General features: G+C 37.2%; 1 protein-coding gene across 1 annotated transcript in view; it reads right to left on the bottom strand.

Annotated features, from left to right (window-relative positions):
* Positions 1–12,140, bottom strand: part of LOC148946646 (type I phosphatidylinositol 4,5-bisphosphate 4-phosphatase-A) — a 41,020-nt gene extending 28,880 nt beyond the window's left edge. The window contains exons 1-2 of the mRNA XM_089097072.1: positions 12,044–12,140; positions 778–947 (exon numbers count right to left, since the gene is read on the bottom strand). Coding sequence (XP_088953198.1) covers positions 778–947; positions 12,044–12,092 — 219 coding nt within the window. The 5' untranslated portion in view covers positions 12,093–12,140. The remainder of the gene's footprint in view (positions 1–777; positions 948–12,043) is intronic.
* Positions 12,141–12,491: the final 351 nt, after the last annotated feature.

The following is a 12,491-nucleotide window of genomic DNA, read 5'->3' as shown; positions in this document are numbered from 1 at the left end:
TAACCCTGGACACTATTAGATGGTGATCTGTACTTTTAGCATCAATAACGGCATTTCTATATACCCTAGTATCTTGTATTGATCCTGCCAGTCTTGGGTTTACTATAACATGATCAATAAGGTTTGCTGTCTTACCATCACGTGAATACCATGTTAGCTTATAAAAAAATCATAACACTCTGAAAAAATCCAAGAACAGTTTTAGAGCAGGTTAAGCAGCAAATATTATAACCTATTAGGGAACGCAAAAAGTGGCTTCAGCCTGAAGGAGAATCCTCCCTCTTCTTGTGAACATGTATACCAGTTTTTATCTTTTACAGCACAAAAAAAAGGCAAAAACGTGAAAATTTACAGGGGCCATAAAACCAACACTAAAGAAGGCACAAAAACAAAAGCACATGGTTGCTTTAATCAATGAAAGGAATAAACCAACCAAGAATTGTCAGTATCTGCAACCATTGATTTCAAAATGTCATCAATTTCAACTTGTAGAATGATGCCATGGAAGATTTTTTTTTCTTTTTTTATTTATGATGTTTTTAAAATTGGATTCAAAAGAAATAATGTTTATTTTTCTTTATAGCTGTTTATAGGGGAAGACGGACCCCCCCCCCCCAAAAAAAAAGAAAGAAAAAAAAATATACAATTAAAGCAGAACAAGTCTATCATCAGTCACAAAATAACTAAAAAAAAAAAACAAAAAAAAAACACACCAAATGCAGAAAAAAATAAAAAAAAAAATTAGCAGCACATATTCTAAGAGGAGTGAATACATACAGTAGCTTCATTGCACTGACTGCATTTGACAACATGTTGTTCCTTTTTCCCACTTATATCAATCATAGATTGGCATACTCGGCATGTGACCAATGGAATACCATCAACATTTCCATTGCCCAAACCAGGATATACTGGAGATTCATCTTGGCTGACAACTCTTTGTCTTCCTAGAATAGTCAAAGGAAAGTTGCAATTAATCACAATTACATCTTTCATTCTATTTTCATCTTTGTTTTCAAATCATTTTTTATAATATAATTTCATTTCCCAAGGATCTCCTTTACTCATGCGTGGTTCTGACCTCTCTCATGTCAGGGGCAAAATTTTGTTCAGCACATGAACCCCCTGTCACCCAAAATTAGCTGGCCAAATTTTAACGAAATTTGGACAGGCCTAAACAAACCCCCATCCAATCTAGCAAACAATCACACAACAACTTCTTTACACTAGATGATATATGTAGAAGTTTCAAATCCAAAGTCACCATTTTATGAGGTTCTAAATCTCGCCCTATTCCTACCTGCACTGTGATTTTGCCCTGTGATTTTGCAGCCATTGTGAAATAGGATAGTCACACCTGAACAAGTACAACCACATCCCAGCAGCACCAAGAAAACGAAATGCTTCAAGGAAGAAAGGAGGATACAACAAAAGTGATACATCTGTGAAGGCCAAGATTGGAGCTGCCTTTGCTACAAGGGGGGCAAAGAAAAGGTGGAAAAGCAATAAAAGCAAGAAAAACAAAGAAGCAGGCTGTGAAGAGATTTGGTGAGAAGACAGCACTGAGGGTGAAAACAATACTGAATAGGTTCAGACTGTGATTGTTGATGACAAATCAGACAGTGAAAAGGAATGTGAGCTTAGTTTTGATTTGGGTTGCAGTTGACAACTTTGTAAAAGTCATCTATGAGGGCTATTAGGAGACGGTAGAACCTACTGTAGAGGTTAGCGCGATGACTATGAGTGGTAGGAGAGGTAATGTGTGAAAGTGGCTGGGGCAGCTAGATCATATCCACTACATGAAAGAGGATTTAGGGTAAAAACTACCAGTACTTGGACAGTGTGGGATCTTGGAAAAATATTTTGACTAAAATGCATCTTCCCTAAACAAGGACAGCAGGTTCTTAATCTTACACCTGATGAAGATAGTTGTGATTGGCAGACTACAATCTTATAGCCAAGCCTATTTAAATATGATTACTCTTTTTCACAACACATGTCATTGACTGGATCTGTCCATGATTGAGATACTTCAGTTTTAAGATCCTTTGTCCAAGATTGGGCAGTAGCCTATTTCCTAAGATTAATTTAAAAACTTTTTCCACAAAACAAGCTTTGCAAAGAAAAGTATAAGCTCAGCTAAGCCAAAAACGAGCAGAAAAAAAAAATCAAATGACCTTCCAAGTATAAAACTACCACACACCACTATGAATAAATAAGTGAAACTCAAAATGAACAGATTTTACAATAATTAGCCAAGTCAAACTCAAAGTAGGCAAAAATTAATCTGAGTAGGGCTGATAATCCCCATGCCCTCTCAAGACCAGAATACAATTTACACTACTAAAAAATAAATGACTGTGGATTGTCAGTTTAATTGACATATAATAATGTTTATTCTTCATCGTTTGAGAATTTTTTATTTATTAAACTAAAAACAGTGTAAACATTTAGAAGTATTTTATAATTTATCAGCAAATTATATCTGTATTTTATTGGTAAACTTCTAATATATCAATATTGCCCAGAAAATCCATATTGGTTGGGCCCTAGTTTTGACCACTACAATTTTAGCATCTTCTCTAAGCTATGTAGTTTTATGACCAGGTGGGCTTTCTCTCCCCAAAGTATATGGAATATGGATGGATAACAGCAGAGATGCAGAAAACATCCCTATGAGCCTGCAGAACTGTTTGGAATGCTCTCCTTAGTGGTCATCTGGAATACTAGTCATACTGGTCAAACTTTTCAAGAAGGGCAATGTCCTAATCTGTGACAACTGGAGGGGCATCAACTTAACAACTATGTCTAGTAAAATATAACACCCAAGAATAGCCCTAGACTTACCTCAGAAAAGAGTAGCACAGCTTTCAACCTGGTAGGTCTTACTCTGATCTTACTTTCATTCTTAGACTAATGGTTGAGGAGTCTAAGGAATGTGGCAAAAAAAAATTAATGCTTCATTGATTTTAAAAAGGCATTAAATTCTGTTGATTGAAAGATTTTGAAATATTATTGAGTACCTGATTAACTAGTAAAAATGATAATCACACTCTATGAAGATAGTGAATGTTGTGTGTCCTCAAGATGATGTCTTGTTTCAAACCGGGATATGTCCTATCCCCATTCATATTTATTATTATTATAGACACATTCTAAGGCAGTCTTCAGACTCAGGAGTGAAGATTTACAGCCAACAGATCTCTGACCTGGACTTCACTGACAATGTTGTTCTTCTTGAAGAAGCAAAGCAGCAACTTCAGCTGCTATTCCACTCCACAGATGAAAAGGCTGAAAAAGTGGGGCTTACAGTGAATGTCCGTAAGACGAAGAGTATGGCTATATCTAACAATCCACTGACACTGAAATGCAAAAATAAAGTAATTGAACAGGTCAATGAATCTAAGTACCTCGGGAGTTGAATTGACAATAATGGTGAAACAAGCAACAAAATCAAGAGGAGGACAAGCTACATCAGCATTTAATAAGGCGAAACCAATCTGGTGCAGTAGGAAATACTCCATGTGCTTGCAGGTCTGCTTCATGAATAGCAATGTGATGTCCACTCTCCTTTATGCAAGAGAATGATGAAAACTAAATGTCCAACTGGAGAAATGCATCCTAGCCTTTGAAAATATGAGCCTTGGAAGAATACTGAACATAGCATGGCAGGAAAAGGTCATGAACATAGGAGTTTGCCAGCAAACCAATCAATCATTAGTTACTGACCTTCTTTAAAGTAGGAGACAGACATACCTTGACCATGTCCTTTGTACACCAGACAGTGTTGTAAAATTACTGTATAATAAAAATTGGTAATATAAGGTACTCCCTAGGAAATAAAGGATAAAATTGGTGTTTTAGAGTTGCCCTGTAGCTACAAGACCAGTTGAGCATTTCTTTTCAATCATCAATTTCAACTTTTAGTGAAATGTCTTAATGATTCTGGTTTTCCTGGGCTTGAAAAAGGTAATGCCCCTTTATCTAGAGTTTCATCAATTTAATTAACAGTCTATTTTGTCCCTTCTCTAGTCTTGTGCCTAGGGTAATACCACAGCAGTTGGACAGTGCCTGTTTTTGGACATCCATTTTGCAAGAAAAATTACCTTTATTTGGGAGTAAAATCATATTAGCAACTTTTATCTACATTTGAACCTAAAAAATGTTACCCTAACAGCCTTGCATATTTAAATAGTCATATTCAGCCACATTTCCCATATAATAGACATTTTAGTTTTTAATTTATTTGTAAAAGCACCAAATACAAGTAAAAAAGTTGCTTGCAACACTTTGATTAACTTAGCAATGGATCATAATAGAGGAATATTCAGTCACTTATGCAGTCATTAAGACCATCTTCCAACCATCATTAAGACCATCTGCCAGTAAATGTAGCTCCTCTCCTTCAGATTCTGATTCAGCTGACTGCCTTTCAGGGTTGTTACTAGCCAAAATGTTTGGGGGGGGAGAGCAAGAGATTTTACCAACTGGCTGGTCATTTCTACTGACTGTTTTTGTCAAAATTCAGCATTATGTCCATTTTGAATTAAATATGTAAAATCACTGCACAAGTCAGTAAAACAACTGCATTTACCAACCGAGATTCAGATTTTGGTACATATCATGTCACTATTTGAATGCTGTGTATTTAACAAAATGGAAAATTGTGGCACCATCTGTAAAATCACAACAGGAGTTGGTAGAACTGAACAGGTTCAAAATTTCTGTAGATGATATAACAGTATCTTTGTGGTCTGAGCCAAACAAACAATTTTACCAACTTCACTTTCTACCAAGTGACCAAAAACATTGGGGGGGGGGGGAGGGTGTCCCTCCACAACACGAAGGCCCTGCTGCCTGTTCAAAAGCCCCTCCCCCCAAACAAAAGTCCTGGATACAGCCCTGAGGATTATATATATATATATATATATATATATATATATTTCTACCTCCACCCTCCCCTCATCTCTCCCTTAGAACTAATTCTGTATTTACCTGGATTCTTTCAAAACAACTACTGAATCACAAGGCCCATTAAACTAGAATTTCTTAAAGACACTGTAGTCAGTAACAACTCATTTGAAAGTAATTGGTTTAAAAGCAGGTAGTCTTAGAAAAGGGCAATAGAAATTTCAATTCCCAATTGACTGAGCCCCCTCCAAAGTTTATTTGACCACCCTTCCCACATGAAGTGCCTCTGGGAAAGATATATATTAATACACTGAACCCTTATGTGTCATTACTATAGGCAACCCTATATGATTGTGTCTGACTTATACATGATCTCAAACTATCCAGGGGGAAAATTAGGGGGGGGGGAGTTTTTCTGCAAGTTTATTTACCTGGGGGAGGGCTAAACGCCAGCTCCTGGGGGAACAAAGGCATCAACACAAGATATCTCTGAGATCTGAAATTTCAAACAAAAATTTGGATATTGATTCTGCTTTGTACCTCCACATTGTTGAAAATCCAGATTATTCAGTTCTTTTTGATGAGGTAACTTTAATATCTGAAACAAGTGGCTTCCTATATTTGGTAAAATTCTACTTTGGCTACTTTTGGCTAACTTGGAAAGGGGTTACATTAGGAAAATGAAACTTTCAGGGATGGGTCTACAGGCTAAAGTATGTCTGAGGAAGGTATTTTGAAGTACATGCCTCTACTCCTACTCCCTCTAGAGGGTCCTGACCTTTAAAAATATGTGATATAAAAGTGAAACCATGCAAAATAGATTTTCTGTTTAAATGAAGTACAACAAAATTGTTTTCAGCTTCACAACTTTCCTCAATCCTAATTTATAAGGTTTTAAAGATATGCAAATACATTTCCTAAATTAAAAAAAAAACATTGAAATGACTTTGAATTTTACTCAAATGACAGGAATTGTATTTTCAGAACTAAAGCCAGAGAAAAAGAAACTGATAACTGAAAATTAAGGTAAAATGTTGTTTTGTCAAAATTTCAATAGACCTGTCATGTAGACAAATTTCAGGACCCTTTAGATGGAGAAGGACTGGAGGTAGGTACTTCAAAGTGTCTTCCTGGGACATATTTTAGCCTGTAGACTCATACCTGACAGTTTTATTTTCCTAAGCTACATTGGCACCGGCAGGGGGGCAAAGGTGGCCCTGTCCCCCCCCCCATTGAATTTTGACCAGAGTAGGAAGAAAATAGAAGTGTAACAACTAATCAAAGAAAAAGAATTTCTTATTTCTGTTTTGTCTTTAAGAACTACTATGAAACTGGTAGAACAGAATCAATTCAGAATTGAATTCAATTCTTAGATAACTACCATGTGGAGACAAAAGCTGAGAACTCTTCCTTTTATGACCAGAGAAATGAAAACTGCAAGGAACAAGAAGAAGAAACTGTCCAAGCTCATAAATCAGGACCCCAACAGAACAGATTATCTGGTAAAGTTCAAAGCCACAAGGAATAAAGTTCGAGCCCTCTCCAGAGAACAACTACTACTACTAACAACTCACCACAGCACCAAGCCGCCTGAGGCCAACACAGCTACGCACGCTCCTCCACCACCCCAATCTATTCATAGCCTCCCTTTTTACACCCGCTCACGAAGTTCCCATTTCCTTTAACTCTTTCTTTATGACGTCCTCCCACCCCAGGTAGGGAAAACCTGCTTTCCAGTTAGCCCTAGATGGTTGGCCAAAAAGAACAATCTTTGGCAATCTGTCATCCTTCATTTGCACAACGTGTCCTACCAACCTCAACCTTTCTTTCATTATAGCCATAGAGAGCGGTATTGAACCATATTTTTTGTATAGTCTATTGTTTGAAATACGGTCAGTCAGCCGGGTACCCAGAACAATCCTTAAGCAATTTCTCTGGAAAACATCTAGTAAATCTTCATCTGCTTTTTGGAGCGTCCATGCTTCAGAGCTATATTTGACCACTGTCATCACTCTAGCTTCTAATTGTCTAATCTTGGTTTGCAGACTTACCTTCTTATTCTTCCAAACTTTTTTTAACTGTAAAAAAAAAACACACTGAGCCTTGGCTCTTCTACTTTTAACATCTTCACTGCTCCCACCATCTTTACTAATAATACTACCAAGGTAAGTGAAGCTGCCCACCTGATCAATCTTTTCATTACCCAACGTCACCTTTTTATCTTCACTTATTCCTAGCCTTAGTGACTTAGTCTTCCTAACATTAATTTTCAAACCAATTCTAGCACCCTGAACTTGCAAAACCTCTAAAACTTCATTCATTTTGCTCACACTTTCATCTAGGATGCTTAAATCATCAGCATAATCCAAGTCCAGGAGGCTTTTTCCTCCCCATTTGATTCCGTGGTCTCCCATTGCCTTTCCTGTGCTCCTTAAAACAAAGTACAAAAATATAATCCATATAAAGGGGGATAGAACACAACCCTGCTTAACTCCTGATTGAATACAAAACCAGCTGCTAACCTCATTTCCCACCTTAACTGCAGCAGTGTTATTCTTGTACATAGCACTAATCACTTTAATATGTTTGTCTGGTATACCATACAAGGATAAAACCTTTGTTAAAGCTCTTGTATCAACAGAATTGAATGCTTGCTCATAATCTATGAAACTGAGGACCAAAGGTGTTTGAAAACTCAGGCACTTCTCAATTATTAGCCTAAGAGTGAAAATTTGGTCAACACATCCTCTACCTTTTCTAAAACCACACTGTTCTTCTCTTAGAACTTTGTCTACAGCATCTCTCAGTCTAAAAAGTATCATATTACTATGTAATTTACTACCTACAGAGACCAGACTAATGCCTTGATAATTACCACACTCACTTTTATCACCTTTCTTATAAAGTGGTTTAATTAAGGTTTTCCTAAAATCGTTAGGTACTTCCCCTTCTTCAAAAATCATATTCATAATCTTCAGTAACTTATTTCTAACCTTGGAGCCACCACCATATTTAAGAAACTCATTTACCACACTATCAGCACCTGGAGCCTTATTATTTTTTAATCCTTTTAGAACTGTCGCTAACTCTTCCTCCCAAAACAAATCCTCCTTCACATCCAAGGTATCATAAACTTTTCCATTTTCCTCTATACATGTTCCTGTAACTCTATCTCGGTTAAGTAAATTCTCAAAATGTTCGTCCCATCTCTCTTTAGTTTTTTCCTTATTGCTAATTGCAGCCCCATTCCTATCTTTAACTGGGCCAAGTCTGGATTGACTACTCCCTCTCAATTTATTAACAAGTCAGCACAATATTTTATTATTATGCTGTCTAGCTGCATCTTCCAGATCCTCAGCAATTTTCACTTCACACCTCCTTAGTTCATATTTTAATGCTTTCTCCACTTTCGTTACATTCCTTTTGTTTTCATATGATCTATCACTCAGATAATTCTTGTACAAGTCCTTTCTCATTTCTATTAAATATAAAGCTTTTTCACTAATATTCTTAGCTGCAGTTCTAGCTTTCTTCCCTAATACACCTTCAGCAACTTCACAAATTATTTTTCTAAAATTATTCCAACCATCTTCCAAATTATCGAATTTTAAACTCTCAAGTCAACTGTTCCTGGAAAGTTTCTCTCAAGTTCTCATCCTGGAGTCAACCAACATCATAACTTCCTGGGAGGTAGTTACCATTCTGAAATTTCAGCTTAAAATTAACCCTTGACGCTACTAGATGGCTTGACACTCTAGAGAACTGACAGACAAAATACAAGGAGGTCATTGCAGCAACCTTAAAAACTAATCCCAAGAAGTTCTGGAGATATGCCTCAGCACATAAGCCTGGTAGACACATGCTTACAGAGTTGGTTTGAAATGAAACCCAGTCAAACAACCCTCAAAAAATTGCTGATACCTTGAACCACCAGTTTACATCAGTCTTCACACCCCCAGACAATGCCCTTCTGCCAACTTCCAGCCATGCTACAAAATCATCACTCAAATGTCAGTAATAACAGTGGATCATGCTGAGCTCAAATCTTGGCTTAAAAAGCTTAATCCAAATAAGTCTGTTGGGCTAGAGGGCATACATCCACAACTCTTAAAAAAAGCTCATTCCCAACTGGCAATGCCACTCTCAAGACTCTTCCAGAAATCTATTGGTCTCCTGGTAGACATGGTTTTGCTAGACTTTGTGAAAGCCTTTGATAAAGTCTGCAGTGAAGGCTTCATTTGAAAATGAAGGAAACTGGAATTGAAGTGGGTGTGGTAGACAGGATCAAGTCTTTCCTAAAGGGAAGAAAGCAGCAGGTCAGAGTTTTTGGCAAAGTTGGCAGAGCTTACTGCTCAGAAATAGAGGAGGTCTTAAGTGGGGTTCCTCAAGGAACAGTTTTAGGACCTACACTCTTCAATGTATTCATTAATGATGCTCCAAGAACCATTACAGGCAAACTTAGCCTGTACACTGATGACTCAAAGCTCATTGGTCCTGTAGGAACTCAGCCAGGTGTGACCTCAATAAATTCAGATCTTGACAGCTTTGGCAAATGGGCCAAGATATGGAGGCTTGAGTTTAATGTAGATAAGTGCAAGGTTTTCCATTTTGGAAAAAACAACCCATGATGGCAATACTTTATGTCAGCAAATGCTGGTGTGAGACAACCACTTTCTGAGAGTACCTCTGAAAGAGATCTGGGGGTTGTTGTAGACAAAGACCTTAATTTCAACTGCCACACCCAAGCTGCAGCAGCAAAGGCAATCCAAACTCTCAGTCTCATCAAACACACAATGACAAGCAGATTCCCAGCAATAATCACAAAATTCTACAAGAGGCTGGTGAGACCAAGATTAGAAATTGGAATGTGTGTTCCCACACCAATTAATAAAACAGATCAGAGGGCCCTCAAGTTTGTCCAAAGACAGGCATCTAAATGTGTAAAGGGGCTCAAAGACAAAGAGCATGCATGCAGACTGCAGTGCCTCAACTCTAACATACCACTCTAACATACCTTCAACTCTAGCTACCAACTCTAATATACCATCAGCAAAGAAGTGATATTATAATGACTTACAAACTGCACCAGTCTGATGTCAAAGACTTATTCCAGCCTGCCCAGTCATCAAGAACCAGGGGTCATTCAGCAAAGTTTTTATGGAAGCATGCTAATACAAGGAGGAGGAACCATTTCTTCTCCAACTGCATCAAAAGCCTTTGGATTGATCTGAGCAAAACAACAGTGAGTTCACCATCCATTGACAGTTTCAAAGCAAATCTCAATAAGGAATGGGAGACCAAACTATGGCTCATGCAATGGGATGAAGCTGATGTCCTGCAGCCTATCATCACTAACTGGCATACACTAGACCCATCCATATCACTAGCAAGTGTAATTTAAGGTAATTTAAGGTTTTAAGGTAGATTAACTCAATATAGGTAATTATTTATCCATCTAAAGGAGACCAGGACCCAATTTAGGGTGTAGAGTAAATACTCTCAAGGGCATTCTTATGCCCTAGTAATAGTGCAAGAAGCCTGATAAAGCTTACTGCCTTTTGGTAAGAATAAACAAAGAAAACTTTATATATATATATATATATATATATATATATATATATATATATATATATATATATATATATATATATATATGTATAGCCTACAGTGTTGTGCCCTACCACCAGTCAATTTGGTCTTGGTTTTTGATCATATTTTGTCAAGCTAAAAACATGAGTTTAATTTTTTTATTCTTTTCCTTAATTTTTAAAATATAATCCTAGTTAAGGGGTCAGATTCTAATTTTGCTTAAGTCTATAAGGATCATATTGTGTCTATTTGATTGGCTGTATCCTATAAGGTTTTATTGTATTAGGAATCTTGCTTGCTTTTCTTTCATAATAATGAAACTTAACTTTTAGCTTAAACCTGAACAAGAATTTAGTGAAGACACCAAAATTTGTGAATTAAAATTATTGAACTTTCAATTCTAAACAAATTGACAAATAATTAATAATTAATCAACAAATATAATATATATATATATATATATATATATATATATATATATATATAGTTTATTAACCCATCAAAAACAAAAGCAGAAGGAGCAAAACAACAAGAAAACAAAAGAAAACACCACTTCAAAATAAATAAAACAGAATATAAAAAGCCATACAAAGTCAACAAGACAAAACTTTACAGTCCATTGACTAGACTTATGTCCCATCCATCCTTGGAGGTCATTTTGGGGCCTCTTTTTTAACCAGTTCATTGATGTGCCTCCTGTAGGTACTTATGTTGTCGGCCAGGCGGCAGAGTTGTGGCAGGTTGTAAGGTGAAAAGTTTTCTTTCCATCTCTTCAGAGGGCGACCTCTGGGATGAGAACCGTGTACTTGTCCATTGAAGGTTATGTTTGGGAGACAAGTGCTAGCCATGCATTGTGTATGTCAAAGCCATTTGAGTTGTTGTAGTTTTATTTTGTCCAGTATTGTAAATTTGCCTTTCAGATTATGGAGAAGCTTGGAGTTGGAGATTCTGTCATGGAAGGTGATACCAGCAATGCGTCGTAGGGATTTGGTTTCAAAGGCAGCTAGGCGGCGTTGATCGTCTGTTTTAAGCATCCAAGATTCACAGGCATAAATGGCAATCGGAATAATGAGTAGAAGAGTCTCATTTTGAGAGTTGTTGTTAAGTTCTTATTCCTCTAGATGGGCATCAGAGCTTTAAAACTGGAGTTTGCATGTCTTAGGCATCTCTTGATGTCTTTGAGTTGGTTTTTATCATAAGTAAGTAAGCTCCCAAGGTAGGCGAAGCCTTCCACCCACTCAATGGTACCTTCACCAAGCTGAAGGCTGAGATTTACATGTGAATCGAACCCTGCCTGGAAAATTTTCTGCTGGTGCCCTTGCCAGCCTAACCCCTTTCCAAGATAGCCAAAGTAGAATTTTACCCTCACCTAATTTAATTCATTTATTCAGGTTTGTTTTCTTAACATCTTCCCTTTTCAGTCAACCCAATTGTTCCAGTACCACTCTTTTTGTTTTAGTGTTTCCTTCAGATTAGCCAGACTTGTACCATGATGTCAAATATTTTTCAATAGAATGAACATACACGACTATTTTACAGTTACCTTTTATATCTTTTTCCGCCAAGAGAGGCTGACTTTCTTCGTCTCCCATTTTTCACAAAAGCCCTTGAACAGTTTCCATCATTAATGTGCTTCTTCCTACATCAGTTGAACATGTCCTTAAAGCAGTGTTGCCACTCGACCGGAACTGCTCCGCGGCACCGGCTTCGTCAAAAAGCGGCATTTCCGCGGCATCCTTGAACCAAAATGCGGTAAAAACCGCGGCATGTCCGAAATTCTCGGAAAAGCTGTATTTTGTATTTTTGAGAGAGAATGGGTGAAAAATCTCGCTTTAATATGAAGGTTGATTCAGTGTCAAGTGAAGTGTGGTGAAGATCTGTCATAAATTTGAGAAAACACGTGCTGTCTATCCTTCTTTTTTTAGCGGTCAAAGGTAAGCATGGTCAGCTCTGTCCGTGAACACACATTTGTCGTTCATCGTTTTCGTCAA

The sequence above is a fragment of the Artemia sp. Qi Xiang Cuo genome, chromosome 11 (genome assembly GCF_049724085.1).
Source record: "Artemia sp. Qi Xiang Cuo chromosome 11, ASM4972408v1, whole genome shotgun sequence".
In the NCBI taxonomy this organism is placed as follows: Eukaryota; Metazoa; Arthropoda; class Branchiopoda; order Anostraca; family Artemiidae; genus Artemia; species Artemia sp. Qi Xiang Cuo.
This window is presented reverse-complemented; position numbering and strand designations above follow the sequence as displayed.